The sequence below is a fragment of the Stegostoma tigrinum genome, chromosome 2 (assembly GCF_030684315.1).
Source record: "Stegostoma tigrinum isolate sSteTig4 chromosome 2, sSteTig4.hap1, whole genome shotgun sequence".
NCBI lineage: Eukaryota > Metazoa > Chordata > Chondrichthyes > Orectolobiformes > Stegostomatidae > Stegostoma > Stegostoma tigrinum.
The window spans coordinates 39,097,598-39,116,504 of record NC_081355.1 but is presented as its reverse complement, the minus strand read 5'-3'; the positions used below and the strand labels follow the sequence as shown (position 1 = coordinate 39,116,504).

Here is an 18,907-nt window from a genome sequence, read left to right as displayed (position 1 = left end):
ACCATGAACTTTCCAACAGGGTTTAACGATTGTGCATAGGAAGTGATGCTCTAACTACTTATCATGTGTAGATAAATTATTAGCAGTTTATCAAATTTGCTCTACTTTCATCCTGAGCATATACACTACACTCTCTCAAACCGACCCATTAATGGAACACCCTCATTTTAACTAAATAATAACTTTAGGGTCTGCTATATAAAAGTTCAACATTGGAATTTCGACCTTTCTCTCAGAGATCTGTCTGTTAATCAGTCTCTTAACTAATTACAGTTACCCCTCCGGTCTACAAATCTCTTGCTTGGAATCACCAGTTGTCTAGAAAGTTTTTGACTAGACCCATGCAAATCATGGACTCGTCAGTTGACTCTGCTGTAACAAAGTGAGAGGGCATAGGCTCAGCAAAGGTGATGTGCTTTTAATTCCTACTTACAGTATTTTTAGAAACTGGTTTGAAACAAGCTAAGCAAAAATCAATTACAGATTGAAAATGGTAAATGTAATTCATGTTTGTATAATGCATCATTTTATCATCCAGAAAGTTCCAAAATGAGAAAATACTTAGTGTTATTCTGGGAAGGATACAGAGTACTTCCAACAAGCTTCTATTGATATTGAGCAATGACCATATCCTGCAAAAGGGTGTCAACCCACTTGTTAGTAGTTGTACTGACATAAGTTACTATATCTGTCCTTTGATCTTTAGAATGGCTGTGACTCTGTTTCGTTGGAGAGAAAAAACACTGACATTAACAGATTTTAAACTCTGCTTCAAGTTATCTTAAATTTCATTCTAGATTTGTAAGTTGATGCTTTAACATGTTGTTTGATGTTTTAAAGATTTAATTTTATTCCTTTAGGCAGTTTATTCAAAACACGCTGCACAAACTGTAAACATGTAGCAGAGAATTACAGGAGCCCGATATGTCCAGCTTTAGCCGGAAAAGGGTAATGACTTAATTGAACTAACTTTAAGATGTTTATGATACTTCTGTGAAGCTGCTGTGCACAATGCAGCTTAGAAACCCAAACTGCATCCTGACTGTTGTGTGTACATGGCCTTCCTTCAGGGTTGGAATACCATATTTTGCTGTCATAACCGAGAGGATTTAAGATTAAAACAAGCTCAAGAACTGGGAAGCTGATTCCGCCATTTACAATCCGACCCCACCACCCAAGACATTTTTCCATCCCCTCCCCTGTCAGCTTTCCGGAGAGACCACTCTCTCCGTGACTCCCTTGTTCGCTCCACACTGCCCTCCAACCCCATCACACCCGGCACCTTCCCCTGCAACCGCAGGAAATGCTACACCTGTCCCCACACCTCCTCCCTCACCCCCATCCCAGGCCCCAAGATGACATTCCACATTAAGCAGAGGTTCACCTGCACATCTGCCAATGTGGTATACTGCATCCACTGTACCCGGTGCGGCTTCCTCTACATTGGGGAAACCAAGCGGAGGCTTGGGGACCGCTTTGCAGAACACCTCCGCTCAGTTCGCAACAAACAACTGCACCTCCCAGTCGCAAACCATTTCCACTCCCCCTCCCATTCTCTAGATGACATGTCCATCATGGGCCTCCTGCAGTGCCACAATGATGCCACCCGAAGGTTGCAGGAACAGCAACTCATATTCCGCCTGTGAACGCTGCAGCCATATGGTATCAATGTGGACTTCACCAGTTTCAAAATCTCCGCTTCCCCTACTGCATCCCTGAACCAGCCCAGTTCGTCCCCTCCCCCCACTGCACCACACAACCAGCCCAGCTCTTCCCCCCCCACCCACTGCATCCCAAAACCAGTCCAACCTGCCTCTGCCTCCCTAACCGGTTCTTCCTCTCACCCATCCCTTCCTCCCACCCCAAGCCGCACCCCCAGCTACCTACTAACCTCATCCCACCTCCTTGACCTGTCCGTCTTCCCTGGACTGACCTATCCCCTCCCTACCTCCCCACCTACACTCTCTCCACCTATCTTCTTTACTCTCCATCTTCGGTCCGCCTCCCCCTCTCTCCCTATTTATTCCAGTTCCCTCTCCCCATCCCCCTCTCTGATGAAGGGTCTGGGCCCGAAACGTCAGCTTTTGTGCTCCTGAGATGCTGCTTGACCTGCTGTGTTCATCCAGCCTCACATTTTATTATCAAGAACTGGGAATCCTTTTCCAAGCCTTAAGCATATCGTGTCCAGTTAATTTTGTTGCAAAATGCTAACACTGTCCTGAATAATTAACCTTGGAGTTGAAATGAAGATCAAATAATTTCTTTGGAAATCTGAGTCATACCTGCTTACTGGTAGCAAATATGAGAAATGTAAATTCAACAGATGTGCATTAAAATTCTGTGTGGAACAGTATTTTGAAGGATACTGAAAATGTTATGATAGTATATGCATGTGTACATTTGTCTCATTTTTATTTTTAGTGCACCAGATCCTGATACAGATGATGCCAAAATTCCAGTTGAAGATCTTCCCAGGTAAAAATGTTTGGACCTTGACATGTTGATCATAGGTCACATTGCTATACAAAATGTAACTGCATACAACAGAAGAATTAGGGGCAGGAATGGATCATTTGGCCCCTCAAGCAGACTTTATCACTTGACAAAAATTATTGTTGATCTGCTTGTGGCCTTAACTCCATACTTTTATCTGCCCCCACAAATCTCTCGACTCCCCTGTCAAAAATCTGTCCAACTCAGCTTAAATACATTCAGAGACTTGGGCTCCGCTCTTTATAATGGAAGAGCATTCCACAGACTTAACAATCCACTGAGAAGAATTATTTCCTCAGTCTTAAATGGAGATCGCTAATTTTTAAATTGTGTTCCTAGCTCTAGATGCTAGAAATGGCCTCCACATCCATCTTGTCAATACCCTCAGAATCACTTCTTCTGAATTCCAATGGGCTCAACATTTCCTCATAAGCTAATCTCTGTATCCCAGGAATTAGTCACGTGAATCTTTTCTGAACTGTTCTAATGCAATTGTATTGTTTAAGAGGCAAAAAACTGTACACAGTACTCCAGATGTGGTCCCATTAAGGCCCTGTATAGTTGTAGCAGTACATATGTACTTATGTGCTTTTGTTTCCTCTGCAATAGATGGCAATATTTCATTTACCTTCCTAATCACTTATAGTACCTGTGTGTTAACTGCTTTTATATAAAAAAAAGTGAACAAGCTATAAAGTTATTGCAAATATTCTTCCTCGAGGGAAGAACTCATCAGACTAGTTGACAAGAAAATTCCAACCACCTCAAACTATGTTTTCCTGTTCTTCCAAATTATATTTAGAATTGGCATAGAACAACTTGAATTTATATGGCACCATGTTAAGCTTCAGATTTTTTCAGTATGAATTACACTGAAATTATTTCTTAAACTTGATCTGATGTTTTCAATGGCTTGCTGGAGCACTGCCATAAATTAAATTTACTGTGCAGCGAGATTATAATATGTTTATTCTGCAAGGAAGGCAAAGCACCTTTGTGTTGCTTTTGCATACCTCAGGAATGGCATTGATAGAGGCCTGGCTATCCATTGCTTGACTAATTGGCTGACAAAAGGCACATGATCGAGGAAGGGTAAAGATTAAGACAAGGGAGAGTTATTTGTGAGAAACAGTAAATTGTTAATTCTGTTGATTTGACTCAAGTTTTTAAAAGTCATTAAAAAGTTGTGATATGGCATTCAATTTTATTTCTCTGCATGTTTTAGTCCATAAACCACAGCTTGCTTGGCCTTTCCACACCATGTCAGTAACCCATCCTTCAAGTTTAGCTCCTTCCTCAGGAATTTTCTTCGCCGTCTCCCCATTTTTAAATATTTAACCAAGACTCACTGTTTATAGCATTCTTGCCTTCCTGACAGTCTTAGTTATTCTCTTCCTTGACTTTGTACCTTTACTATTACCTGCAAAGTGCTATGAAATATCATCTTGGACATAGGAGTACTGTTGAAGATCATTAACCTTTCTCAGTAGATTAAATAAGAAAAGAATATGCAAATGTGCACATGAAGCATTAAACGCAGATGTAATGCTTTTCCTTGATTCAAATGTTACTGTGGTAATTTATTTCTCTTATTTATTTACCACAGCTTCAAGTTACAGATGGATCAGTGCAACATAGTATTATTGTAGAAAGAGAAAGTAGTTTTATGTAGTTATTTCTAAGGGACTGGACTTCTGTCCTGTTGCAGTAGCATGTTACTAAAGGATTGGCCATGAGTTCTGTCCTTATTCTGCTGCCCCCTTTCTGGGTTTCTGTCTTTTATCTTGTGGCGGTAACAGAAGCTATCGAAATTGATGCAAACAATCTATTGAGAATATGGAACAGCTCTTCTCTACAAATGGAGCACCAAAGCACAATGGCCCGGAACTTCCAGGCTTGTATAGTTGGAGACCAGCATACCCTGGAAGATGTATGTTGGGACCTTACAGAAGTTCAGATGCTTTTACTAGACTAGAACATCCTGTAAATGTCCCAAACTCTGTGTTAGCTTCAGAGATTTTGTAAGGTTCCAAATGCCTTAGCAGTTCGTCAGAATATGTGAGGGAAATTTGAAACCTGCTGTAACTCCTGATTAGCCATAAAGCTGACCCCATTCCCACTGAGCTACCCAGTTTCACACTCTGACGTTCCATATGTACTCTCTGACACTCTCGAACCCTCCCCTAATTCCACCCACAGACATTGCTATGGCTTGCTAGACTACTGCTATGAAGGCTCCTGTAAAGTAAATAGGAATTTTTTTGTCTGCTCTGTATTGGTCCAGATCAGAAGACTTCAGCATTATGTAATATCAAAGGATTGTTCGTTTGAAGAGTTTAATTTTCTATTTTTTTTAAGGTGTGAAGAATTTGGTTGTAATGGTCTACTTCGTCCACATGTGGTGTGGTTTGGAGAGACCTTAGATTCTGATATCCTGATGGAAGTGAACAAGGAGCTTGAGATCTGTGACCTTTGTCTTATAGTAAGTATAGAGTTTCTTAAGGTACTGTTTTCTTAATGTGACCCACTCAACGAGAATGTTAAATCAATGTTTACTTGTATTAACACTTATTAACAAGTGCAAGAGCAATTGGCTTATGTTTTGCTCACTAAACTGGTAGCATTGTGTTGTAGGGAGAAATATCAAAGAGGAGTCTTGTGTTCAGCAGTGTAAGCAACCTTTATCCAGAGTTCTTGTACCATGTGTGTAGGAGAGGTCAGAGAATGCTCAACTCTGAACCTGGTTTTTGTGTGGGGCCTAGTTGCCCTCTTAATAATGGCTCAGATCAGAGGAGAGGTCAGTGACACTCTTTTCTTGATCTTTGGATGTAAGAATTTGTTCAAATTATCTACATCTGCACATAAGGTTAGTTCACAGGTTGGTGCAACATCAAGGGCCGAAGGGCCTGTTCTGCGCTGTATTGTTCTATGTTCTAAGCTTTAATTGTTTGACTGTCAAGTCCTGATCTCTCTTTACAACTTTCCCTTGACCCTGTCCTGTGCTAGTCATCTCTTAAAGATCATGTTTACATCATCTGTTGCTTTATCTTAACCAATGATGCAGTGATCCACTTTTTACTGCCTACAAGCATTTGCTTAAGGAATTCAACTAACCCTTTTACACTAGCTTATTGTTTGCATTTCTAATTTACAGTTACTTAAAAGTTCAGAATACTGTAGGATCGGGCTTTTCCTTCTACTTTTTACTTAAAGGGATTGTGACTTAACTGCGCCTTTCAAAAATGTCCCTTATTAAAATGCTCATGTGTTTAAAACTGCCTGTTTACAGAAATCCAATTGAATTCCCTAATGTTTCTTCCTTATCCAGTATCTCTATATAGAGACCACAAGTCAGGCTGTGATATGCATTTGGAAATTCCTTTTCAGTCATGTTATTGCCAACGTCAATCAAGGGCTGCTACAATACATGATCAGTGTTAATTATATTTTTCAATAGCATAACATGTAACTGGCTATCCTAGAAAGGAATGATTGTGTCGATTCTTGCAATGCTTATTTTAAAAACAAAAATCAATGTCAAACAAACATAACATGAAATGATGCAATTATGTTACCTGATGAAATAGCTTTAAATAAAGTTTTATTTATCTGACTGGCCAACTATTGAGCAGGAAAAGAATTTTATAAAATATCTTTCCCATGCAATAGCAGAAACCTCGTTTGTATCGTAGGTTCTGAGTGAGATAAACAAAGTGGAAAATTCTTTAACGGCACAGTGGCTCAGTGGTTAGCACTGGTGCCTCACAGTGCCGGGGACCCAGGTTCAATTCCACCTTCAAGGGACTATCTGGGTGGAGTTTGCACTATCTCTGTGTCTGCATGGGTTTCCTCTGGGTGCCCCCGTTTCCTCCCCCCCCCCCCCCCCCTTCAGATATGCGCAGGTTGGGTGGATTAGCCATGTTAAATTGCCCATACTGTCTAGGGATTTGCAGGCTAAGTGGGTTAGAATGGGTGATGGAGGGTTACAAAGAATAGGATAGGGGCGTGGGTCTAGGTGGGATGTTTTTCAGACAGTCATTGTGGACTCAATAGGGCAAATGGCCTGCTTCCTCACTGTAGAGATTCTAGGAGTCAATGAATCAAACTGATCATGCTACAATATATCACTGATATTTCAATGCCCTTGTCTTCCATTCAACAACAATGATTCTGAATTTCATTTCCAAGATGTTTATTTTGTGCACTTACTGCTGGCTTAGTTAGGCAATACAGAATGGATAGAACTTGATATTTTCAGTCAACCAAAAGGCAGAGGAAATTAACTGTCTTGTTGTGTTCTTTCATAAAGTGAAAATTATAAAGTAACTGTTGTGAGAACTCAGATTGAAGTTTGAGAGAGATGAGATGTAAACTGAATTTAAATCATTTCTTGGACTTGGGAACAAATAAATTGAAAGGCGCATCAGCCATTTGGTTAGATCTTGATTTGGTTACTATTTACACTCAATTTACTTGCACTTGTTCCATATCCCTTGATGTCCTTAAATAACAAAATCCTATATATGTGTATAAATATAATTGACCCATCCTGAGCGACTTTTTGATGAAAAGTTACAGATACCCAGTCCGTATCTTATGTGAAGAATTGCTTGACATCATCCACTCCTGAATAGCCTAGCTTTAGTTTTAATGCTGTCTCGTTATGGAAAATCTCATGAAAGGTAGCGGTTTGTGTGCTTAACCAACTTTTTCTTTCAATCATAACCTCAATTAGATCGCCCTTTAGACTTTAATGTTCAAGAAAATGTGAGCTTACTCTATTCAACCAATCCTCCATTTAACCCTGTCTTAATTGCAGTATTATTTTGAGGAATCTGTTCATCAACTTCATCAAGAATATTGTCTTTGCTGAGGTACAATGCCTGGAACTGACCACCGTATTCTAAACATGGTCTAATCAGAGCTTTTCACAATGGTTGGATAAATTCCAATTTTTCTTTACAACCCTCTTGATAGGCCTAATTGAATGTTAGTTTCATTTTTCTTGTACCTGCCTGCTTCTCTTTGTAATTTCTGTGGACCCCTAAATCTCTCTGCTTACCTATGGTTCCCAGTTCATTTGATTTGATTTATTATAGTCCCATGTACCTAAGTACAGTAAAAATGTTTGTTTTTTTTAGCAGTACAGGCAGATCATAGCAAACAAGGACATAGAGATCAAATAGTGATTAGACAGAGCAAGACATACAGGTTTCACTGCACCGGAGTTGTGCAAAGTAATATCAGCGTTAGCAAGTTCAGCATTATTTGAAGTTAGAGAGTCCACTCATCAGGCTAATGACAGCAGGGAAGAAGCTGTTCTTGGACCTGTTGATGCATGTGTTCAAGCTTTTGTATCTTCTGCCTATTGGAAGAGGTTGTAGGAGAGCATCACTGCGTGGGAAGGATCTTTGATGTTGGAAATCTTTCTGTGACAATGAGAAAGTAAGTGAAGTCCATGGGTGGGAGGTTGGTTTCTGTGATGACCTAGACTATGCACACAACCTTCTGAGTTTCTTACGGTCCTAAGCAGAGCACTTGGTGTCCCAGGGCGTTTTTCTCCCAGATAGTGTGCTTTCTGTGGTGCATCTTTAAAGGTTGATGAGGGTCCTTATGGACATGTTGAATTTCCTAAGTTGCCTGAGGAAGAAAAGGCGTTATTGTGCTGCCATGACCATCGCATCTACATGGGAAGTCCAGGACAGATTGTCAGTTGGTGTAACTCCTAGCAATTTGACGCTGTTGAAATTCTCCACCTCAGCTCCGTTGATGTAGATGAGGGCATGCCCTCCTCTCTTCTTGAAGTCAACGGCCTTGACAAAAATTCTTTTCTTTTGTTGATGTTGTGAGAGTGATTGTTATTATTGCATTGTGACACCAAGCCCTCTATCTCCTCTCTGTATTCTGACTCACCGTTGTTTGACATGTCCTGCCACGGTGGTATCAACAGCAAACATAGATGTCATTTTTTCGGAATTTGGCTACACAGTTGTGGGTGTACAGGGAGTACAGTAGTGGGCTGACAACGCACCCTTGGGGGTCCCCTGTGTTAAGGGTTATTGCAGAGGAGATGCATTTGTCTCTTTTCACTGATTGTGGTCTGTGGGTCAGGAGGCTGAAGGTCCAGATGCAGAGGGCAGAGCTGAGACTTGTGTTCCGATGTTTTGAAATTAGTCTGGAGGGGATTAGGATGTTGAAGATGGAGCTCCTAAGCACTTAACAGTGTACTTCTATCTTGGCTGAAAGTGGACCACAATCCCAATATTGAATTCTCAGTTTTGCCCTTCACTTAACTTGTCCAAGCTATGAATGTAGGAACGCACAAGATTGGAGTATTGAAATATACAATTTTAACTTGCTGCTCTCCTCTGTGTATTACTTATTGTTTGAGCTATCTTTGTGGTCATCACTTGCAAATGCAACTATCTGTTCCTTCAATTAGTTTAAGTAAATTTGAGGACCCAGTACAGAACTCTCAGGAAGCATCATGCTTCGCATTCTGCCATTGAGAATAGATGTGCATTTTTCTTCCAGTTAGCTATCTTGTAAACAGTTCTATGTCCATGGCAATAAGTTGCCTTCAATTCCAGTTATCTTAATGGTCCTATATAGTGTGTTATTGAATGCCTTCTGAAAGTTTGTAACTTTCTTGGACCCCACTAGAATGACCTCTTCAAAAAGCTCACCAAGCTGAAACAAACTTGACTTGGCCATGACAATTCCATGCAGCTGTCTAAGTGCTGTGCCCTCTGACCCTAAAATAGATTTAAACAGCATGATTGACAGCTCATTTGAGCAGCATAACGGTGCCACTATTTTCCTCAGTACTTCTGAATGGGGATTCTAGTTACTAAATGGTATTGGGCTCAGTTGTGAAGCATTTAGCCATCAAACGATTTGCAGTGGAGGTTAATTTGATTACTGACCACAAGTGACGCAAAATCTACGAGTAGTAAGTGCCTTTAGAAGGAGTTGAAAGAAACTTGACCACAAACAAGAAGTTACACTCCTCCATTTGAAATCCAGGTTTAAAATAGACGGCCAAATAAATTGGTTAAAAAACTCAAACCATTAACCACTTGCATTATTAATTTCGAAGTGACCAGTTATAGTATCATACGTCTTCCTTTTTATGTTTGGACAGAAACAGCTGGAGTCCAGTGTTTAATCAGTAAGCCAAGGATTAATATCAATATTTGAAAATTCCTGTGGCTGTGAGTCGACAGGTTTTCTCTCCTCACTCTTTACAAATCTGCCACAAATTTAGCTGATTTTCTGGAGCTACAGATTATCCCTCCAACTTGGGCTGACATTCATTGTTAAAGAATCTCATCCAAAATATTTTTCTAAAGCAGAAAGAAGTGCCACATTGCTGATTATCCTGGCCAGCCTGAGATAAATTATCATGTAAAGACAATGGAGAAGTATCACAGTCTCAGGTTGCCTTAGCATACGATAATGTAAGAATTAGGTATAGGTCATTTGGCTCCTCATGCTTTCTGTGCCTTTTAGTGCATATTGGCTGAACTTAGTCTGCCTTCTTACCTTCTTTCAATTGCCATTGTGTGACATCATGCATCCAATATCAGAATGTCTAGATTCATACAAACTTGCAATTATAAGTTGTAGGGCTACATTTTCTAATGAAACATTTTTATCTTTAACAAAGTGCAAGTTCCTGTGCAATACCTAAATTCTTATTGCACTGTCTGTAGCACAAAGCACCCTGTATCATGTGATCAAATGTGAAGTGCTTGAGAAGCACGGCTGGTCTAGTGGCATTTTTGGAGAGAGAAAAAGTTAACGTTTCCACTCCAACAAGACAACTTCAGAAACTGTGAGAAACCCACTCTGTTTCTGACTTCTAACAAAGGGCTACACCTAAGGTTTAGTGCAGATGTCACAATAAGAAATCAGTTGGAAACTGTTTAAATGGGGAATTGCTGTTTCTATTTCCACCAGTTAAGATCTGAGTTTGAATCCAGCCTGACTGAAATTCTTTACTTTTTCATTACGATTGTAAAATTTCTAAATGAAGTAGTTGGAATAATTTCAACCAAATTGCTAGATGATGTAGAGATAGTAGGAACTGAAGATGCTGGAGAATCTGAGATAACAAGCTGTTGAGCTGGATGAACACAGCAGGCCGAGCAGGAAAGCTGACGTTTCAGCCCTAGACCCTTCTTCAGAAGAATGGTCTGGGCCCGAAATGTCAGCTTTCCTGCTCATCTGATGCTGCTTGTCCTGCTGTGTTCATCCAGCTCAGTACCTTGTTATCACTTGTGCTAGATGATGTAGATTGATGGTACAGTGTTTCCTGAATTAGCAATCTCACTTTGGCTACAAAGATGGCTAATATAGAAAATGATTTTAAAAAAAAACCTAGTGGCAATAGGGAGGACTCAACAATGTTAGTACTCATGGCAGAATAGATGGTATTTTTGTTTCTATTTTGCACTTTATTTGCTATTCTCAAACCTTTTGTCCATTGACCACTTCAGCACAACAAAAGATCCTGTGGACTTCCTGTTTGTCACCTGAAAAATCTGGAAAATAGTATTAACGTAGTTAGGTCTTTGTTGACTGCATCTACACGATGAACAAAAGGTGGCTATTTGGTCCTGTAAATGTCTGAGTTTGAGTCTTGTAGCTTTTAGCTGGAGTGGCACTGTTTTAGATGAGATACCAAAGTGTTGATAGCTTGTTCCAAGCTGCAGGGCTTTAGTCGTGAGTCAGGCATCACGTTCAGTCAGTTACTCATCTCTGTCTGATGAAATCTTCTACAGCGAGTTAGTCTTGCCACTGTTTCATACAATGCAGGGAAGTTTGCTTACGCAAATGTTTTACATTTGCTTTTCAAGGTTGGGACCTCATCGATTGTTTATCCTGCAGCATTGTTTGCTCCCCAAGTAGCTGCAAGGGGTGTGCCAGTAGCAGAGTTTAATACTGTTGTCACAGATGCCACCACAAAATTCAGGTATGTCGATTTTATCCAGTTCTATATCCTTGCCAAGTGTGTACATTTTTTAGTGCACTGGGATGAAGGAAATGATTCCTTTCCAGGCACTGGCATGATTCTGCTGCTGCTGTTGAACATGGGAACAGGAATGGGCCATTCAGCCCTTTGAGCTTCTTCTGCCACTTAGTGAGATCATGGTTGATTTGTATCCTAAGCCCCTGTACCTGCCTTTGGCCCATGTCCCTTAATACCTTTGCTTAACAAAAATGTATTGATTTCGTATTTAAAATTAACAACTGATCTGGCATAACTGCTGTTTATGGAAGAGAGTTACAAACCTCAATCACCCTTCATGTGTGCAAATGCTTCCTAACATCTCTCCTGAACAGTCTAGCCCTAATCATCAGACGTTGTCCCCCAGTTTTAGAATCTCAAACCAGTTTGTCTTTTTCTCCACTGACTTTTCCTATTACCATCCTGAAGACTTGGATCAGATTACATCTTATCCTTCTAAATTCTAGAGACATTGGGCCTAATTTATATAATCTCCGCTCATAACTCAACCCTGAAGTCCACGTATCATTCTTGTAAACCTTTGTACTCTCAATATAATGCCAATACTCCTTCAAGATCCTTGCTAAGGTGTGATGGCCAGATCAGCTTGTGTACTCCAGCATTTTCTGCAGCATGACTTCTGCCTCCATGTACGCCAGTCATATAGATATAAGGGCCAGTATTCCATTAGCCTTCTGATTATTTTCTGCATGTTGAGGAAAGAGTGTGTGTTTTGGAAGTGCAACCATGAGGCAAGGTCAAAACTGAGGAATTGTATAAGGCTTGGAGATTGACTTTTTATGAAGTCGCTAACAAACAACTTCAGTGGATCTCTCCACCTGTCTTCTCCTCTATCCATCTTCTATCTGTCTCCCCTTCTCTCCCTATTTATTTCAGAACCCAGTTCCCCTACCCCATTTCTGAAGACGGGTCTAAGCCCAAAATGTCAGCCTTCCTGCTCCTCTGTTGCTTGGCCTGCTATGGTCATCCAGCTCTACACCTTGTTACCTCAGCTTCTCCAGCATCTGCAGTTCCTGCTATCTCTGAAACAGTTTTATGGCTGTCAGACTGAGAAAGTGCACAAGGGCTCTGGAGATCAGGTTTCACTGAAATATCAAACAAGCAGAGATAATAAAATGTGAGGCTGGATGAACACAGCAGGCCCAGCAGCATCTCAGGAGCACAAAAGCTGACGTTTCGGGCCTAGACCCTTCATCAGAGAGGGGGATGGGGTCAGGGTTCTGGAATAAATAGGGAGAGAGGGAGAGGCAGGGTGGAGAGGAGAGTATAGGTAGGGAGGGGATAGGTCAGTCCAGGGAAGACGGACAGGTCAAGGAGGTGGGATGAGGTTAGTAGGTAGGGGATGGAGGTGTGGCTTGGGGTGGGAGGAAGGGATGGGTGAGAGGAAGAACAGGTTAGGGAGGCAGAGACACGTTGGACTGGTTTTGGGATGCAGTGGGTGGAGGGGACGAACTGGGCTGGTTTTGGGATGCGGTGGGGGAAGGGGAGATTTTGAAACTGGTGAAGTCCACATTGATACCATTGGGCTGCAGGGTTCCCGAGCGGAATATGAGTTGCTGTTCCTGAAACCTTTGGGTGGCATCATTGTGGCACTGCAGGAGGCCCATGATGGACATGTCATCTAAAGAATGGGAGGGGGTGTTGAAATGGTTTGCGACTGGGAGGTGCAGTTGTTTATTGCGAACCGAGCGGAGGTGTTCTGCAAAGCGGTCCCCAAGCCTCTGCTTGGTTTCCCCAATGTAGAGGAAGCCACACCGGGTACAGTGGATGCAGTATACCACATTGGCAGATGTGCAGATGAACCTCTGCTTAATATGGAAAGTCATCTTGGGGCCTGGGATAGGGGTGAGGGAGGAGGTGTGGGGGCAAGTGTAGCATTTCCTGCGGTTGCAGGGTGGGATTGGAGGGCAGTGTGGAGCGAACAAGGGAGTCGCGGAGAGAGTGGTCTCTCCGGAAAGCAGACAAGGGTGGGGATGGAAACATGTCTTGGGTGGTGGGGTCGGATTGTAGATGGCGGAAGTGTCAGAGGATGATGCGTTGTATCCGGAGGTTGGTGGGGTGGTGTGTGAGAACGAGGGGGATCCTCTTTGGGAGGTTGTGGCAGGGGCGGGGTGTGAGGGATGTGTTGCGGGAAATGTGGGAGACGCGGTCAAGGGCGTTCTCGACCACTGTGGGGGGGAAAGTTGCGGTCCTTGAAGAACTTGGACATCTGGGATGTGCGGGAGTGGAATGCCTTATCGTGGGAGCAGATGTGGCGGAGGCGGAGGAATTGGGAATAGGGGATGGAATTTTGCACCCAAGACATTTTTCCATCCCCACCCTTGTCTGCTTTCCGGAGAGACCACTCTCTCCGTGACTCCCTTGTTCGCTCCACACTGCCCTCCAACCCCACCACGCCCGGCACCTTCCCCTGCAACCGCAGGAAATGCTACACTTGCCCCCACACCTCCTCCCTCGCCCCTATCCCAGGTCCCAAGATGACTTTCCATATTAAGCAGAGGTTCACCCGCACATCTGCCTATGTGGTATACTGCATCCACTGTACCCAGTGTGGCTTCCTCTACATTGGGGAAACCAACCAGAGGCTTGGGGACCGCTTTGCAGAACACCTCCGCTTGGTTCGCAATACACAACTGCACCTCCCAGTCGCAAACCATTTCCACTCCCCCTCCCATTCTTTAGATGACATGTCCATCATGGGCCTCCTGCAGTGCCGCAATGATGCCACCCGAAGGTTGCAGGAACAGCAACTCATATTCCGCTCGGGAACCCTGCAGCCCAATGGTATCAATGTGGACTTCACCAGCTTCAAAATCTCCCCTCCCCCCCCCCCACTGCATCCCAAAACCAGCCCAGTTCGTCCCCTCCCCCCACTGCACCTCACAACCAGCCCAGCTCTTCCCCTCCACCCACTGCATCCCAAAACCAGTCCAACCTGTCTCTGCCTCCCTAACCTGTTCTTCCTCTCACCCATCCCTTCCTCCCACCCCAAGCCGCACCTCCATCCCCTACCTACTAACCTCATCCCACCTCCCTGACCTGTCCGTCTTCCCTGGACTGACCTATCCCCTCCCTGCCTCCCCACCTATACTCTCCTCTCCACCTATCTTCTTTTCTCTCCATCTTCGGCCCACCTCCCCCTCTCTCCCTATTTATTCCAGAACCGTCACCCCATCCCCCTCTCGTCTAGGCCCGAAACGTCAGCTTTTGTGCTCCTCAGATGCTGCTGGGCCTGCTGTGTTCATCCAGCCTCACATTTTATTATCTTGGATTCTCCAGCATCTGCAGTTCCCATTATGACTATCAAACAAGCAGGTCAGTTTCATAACTGATGTGGGAGATTTCATATCTTGAGTTATAGCTGTAGAGGTATCAGTGACTTAGGAAGAAATCAGTGCCTGAAATTACAGAAGATGATGATCTTTTGGTTTTTGAGTCTGATCAGCTAAGTGTTTGATTTGAAGACTTATAAAACTTCTGGCTTTTTTTTTATAAATCTAAGGTAAGGTGATGGCATTTGTTTTTTCTTTTTATACTGTGATCTCTCTCTATTGACGTTTAATGTCCATCTTTACTTTCCTTAGCATACTTGGACGCATACCATCTAGTGTTGGCAATTTGTCAACTTTTAAGCACTTTACTAGAAAGCACTTTTATGCCTTTCTAGTAAATACTGCAAAATAAATCTCTGGCCTACGTATGATCTCATCTACCTTCTCTCTCACCATGAATTTGGTCGCATTTGCATTCTTGATTAAAATGTGTGAAGTACTCATTAGCCTTTCCTTTTCCATAACTCATTTTTGATCTCCAGTTGCCCTCAGCCCTCCTCCTACTACTTATCTACTAAATGCTTGCAGATCTCATCCTTGACGACTGTTCCTGTCTGATTGCCGCTTACTGAGTGTGTTGCTATTCTTGCAGAAAATATTGGTTCCTGGTGCCAAATTTCTGACAACCTTGTTTTCATTTGTCTCCAGTCTGAGCTGTAATCTCTTAATATCCCTTTTCTGTACTTCATTTTCCCAACTCTGATTCAGCAGTCTCCTTTCCGTTCTCAAGCAGCTTCTCTACTGCCAGCCTCCAAAACTCTTTTCTCTGCCCCCTGATTTGTTGCATCCTTCAAGTCTAATCATGCTTTTCTGTCACTTCCTCCACCTGTTGTTCAGAGATAAATTGGTTTAATTGATGGAATATATTTGTCTTTTCAGATTTTATTTTCCAGGCCCATGTGGAACAACACTACCACCAGCACTTGCTCGTCATGAAAATGAAGTAATTTTTTAAGGAACTTGAATGAATATTCACAGGTCTTTTCAAACAGTGATAAATAGGTCATGTTAAGTTATCAAATTCAGCACTTTAAAAAAAATTGTGGTGCTTTCAGCGATAGGAAATCAGTATCACTGCTTGAATGACAAAGGACTTTTAATGACTCATGAATTTAATTACAAGATTAAATGTTTTGTTTTTCATTGAATTTATAAGGTAGTTCCTTATAAATGCATATCAGCTGAATAGGACTTTGAGAACATTCAATCATTGTATTGTACAGAAATGTCTATGAATAAAACAATTTACAAATGTAAGATGAAGATGACCTCAATTTAATTCCTATTTGTTGTGGACAGTTTATCCGTGTGAATCTTCATGTCAGCTTCTCTCCAATTTCTATCTAAAAGCAGATAGTATTACAGTTGGTGTACTTTGCAAAGATTTAAATTCACTAAAATGTGTAAAATAAAAAGTTTTTTAATGTAACTTGTATACAGTGAAATGCAGGTAGCTTTAATGATTTTTAAATTTTTTTCAACTGAACCTGAGTATATTATGAAATATTTAGAAGTTTTACAATGTTAACAGAAATTAAAGAGAATTTCTAAATAGGGAAGTAAGGCAGAAGTTAAAAATCCTGATGTTTTTTAAAAAAAACACTTCTTAATGATTGAGCTTTATTTGCCTTCATTGTCCAGTAATTTATTAAATTAGGACAATTAGAACTGTTGAAAAATACTTAAAGATTCATCTTATAAAAACAAAACACTAAAGCATCATGTGATAGACCAACGCAAAATGTCTTCAAATCTTTTAATGTAATAAGATTCTGTTCTGGATGTGCAGTTTTCAACAGAAAAGACAAACAATGTTAGCTTTATCACACAAGTGCAACTTCTGTCTGCAGAACATTTCTACAGAATGTGTAAAAGTCAAATACAACCTTTAATGCTGACTTACATAAAGAGATCAATATCTTAGCAAGCATCTTAGGAGGAGCACAAAGATATACCATGTTTGTAAGCTGTGACTTCATCATTCCCAGGGGTAATAGGTGACTCACCTCAACAAGGTATGACAGAAGTCATACAGTCAGCCAATATTACATAGATTAGGTGGAGCAATCATCAACATTGAAGGGATGTTAAAAGTATCTTTGAAACAAAGATTATTGTTAAATAAAAAAGACATAAAAAAGTAGCACAGCTCGTTTTAGATCAAGAGAGCAGATTTAGCTTGAACTTCCTCCACCAAATACAAGAAAGCCCAAATAGAAAGAACAGTAGATTGTGAAAAGTTAATTTTGACCTTAAACTACTCACAGGATTAGGTAATCTTAGCACAGTTCACACAGAATAAAGACAGAAAATAGCATTTGTCTTTTGACACTTAGGAAGATTCCTCATCCTTTGAGAAAGCAAATCAACATAGATATCAAGATAATAAAATGTGAGGCTGGATGAACACAGCAGGCCAAGCAGCATCTCAGGAGCACAAAAGCTGACGTTTCGGGCCTAGACCCTTCATCAGAGAGGGGGATGGGGGGAGGGAACTGGAATAAATAGGGAGAGAGGGGGAGGCGGACCGAAGATGGAGAGTAAAGAAGATAGGTGGAGAAGGTGTGGGTGGGGAGGTAGGGAGGGGATAGGTCAGTCCAGGGAAGACGGACAGGTCAAGGAGGTGGGATGAGGTTAGTAGGTAGCTGGGGGTGCGGCTTGGGGTGGGAGGAAGGGATACCATATGGTATCAATGTGGACTTCACCAGTTTCAAAATCTCCCCTTCCCCCACTGCATCCCTAAACCAGCCCAGTTCATCCCCTCCCCCCACTGCACCACACAACCAGCCCAGCTCTTCCCCCCCCACCCACTGCATCCCAAAACCAGTCCAACCTGTCTCTGCCTCCCTAACCGGTTCTTCCTCTCACCCATCCCTTCCTCCCACCCCAAGCCGCACCCCCAGCTACCTACTAACCTCATCCCACCTCCTTGACCTGTCCGTCTTCCCTGGACTGACCTATCCCCTCCCTACCTCCCCACCTACACCCTCTCCACCTATCTTCTTTACTCTCCATCTTCGGTCCGCCTCCCCCTCTCTCCCTATTTATTCCAGTTCCCTCCCCCCATCCCCCTCTCTGATGAAGGGTCTAGGCCCGAAACGTCAGCTTTTGTGCTCCTGAGATGCTGCTTGGCCTGCTGTGTTCATCCAGCCTCACATTTTGTTGTCTTGGAATCTCCAGCATCTGCAGTTCCCATTATCTCAGAATGCTGTTCAAGCATGCTCACTGTAGCAAAATGGTTTGATCAGAATTTGAGTTGATCTTACACAGTTCACTAAGGCAAGGGCTAGAAAAAAAATAACTGCATGGCTAATGTGAATGAGACCTTAAGACTCCCAGTAAACTTGATGCCAACTGTGGTTTCTGGCAGACTCCATTAGGTGAGAAGTCCAGACTGTTTACCACAATCATCTCTCCATTTGGTAAACATTATTTTCTCAGCTTGCCTTTTCAAATGGGCTCAGTTCCAGGATTTTCCAACATCCTAGTGTCTGACATTCTTCAAAGGTTGGAGAGCATTTTACATAATGGGGTGGTATTCTGGTTGTTGCAGAGACAACATGAATTAATGGCCACAATTAATATACACAATGTTGAAACAACTGCAAACAGCATGCTTACTCCCAATGAGGTGTGAATTCTCCAAGGACTTTGCTCATTTTCTGGGACGTGATATTGACAAAGATGATGACACTAAGAAACTGTTTCAGAGATAGTAGGAACTACAGATGCTGGAGAATCTGAGATAACAAGGTGTTGAGCTGGATGAACACAGCAGGCCAAGCAGCATCAGAGGAGCAGGAAAGCTGGCGTGTAGACCCCTCTTCAGGTCAACTTTCCTGCTCCTCTGATGCTGCTTGGCCTGTTGTGTTCATCCAGCTCAACACCTTGTTAGCCCCGACCTTAGATATAGTCGCCCGGGAACACCAAGTAGGTGAATTGTAGCCCTATAAACTCCCATACGCAAGAGGCCGCTGGTTGAAACTACCAAGCCGCAAACGGGCGCTGTCTGAACCTCCCAGACGCAAGAGGGCGCTGTGTTGAAATT

The 18,907-nt window shown here is 42.3% G+C and overlaps 1 protein-coding gene across 3 annotated transcripts in view; it reads left to right on the top strand.

Moving 5' to 3' along the window:
* Window positions 1–16,107, top strand: part of sirt5 (sirtuin 5) — a 33,350-nt gene extending 17,243 nt beyond the window's left edge. Inside the window, exons 5-9 of one of the 3 annotated variants that reach the window (XM_059653594.1) lie at window positions 861–948; window positions 2,422–2,475; window positions 4,852–4,975; window positions 11,355–11,470; window positions 15,739–16,102. In XM_059653594.1, coding sequence (XP_059509577.1) covers window positions 861–948; window positions 2,422–2,475; window positions 4,852–4,975; window positions 11,355–11,470; window positions 15,739–15,814 — 458 coding nt within the window. In that variant the 3' untranslated portion in view covers window positions 15,815–16,102. Of the gene's footprint in view, window positions 1–860; window positions 949–2,421; window positions 2,476–4,851; window positions 4,976–11,354; window positions 11,471–15,738 lie in introns of all 3 variants that reach the window. The other 2 variants (XM_059653588.1, XM_059653599.1) reach the window with 2 other exon arrangements.
* Window positions 16,108–18,907: the final 2,800 nt, after the last annotated feature.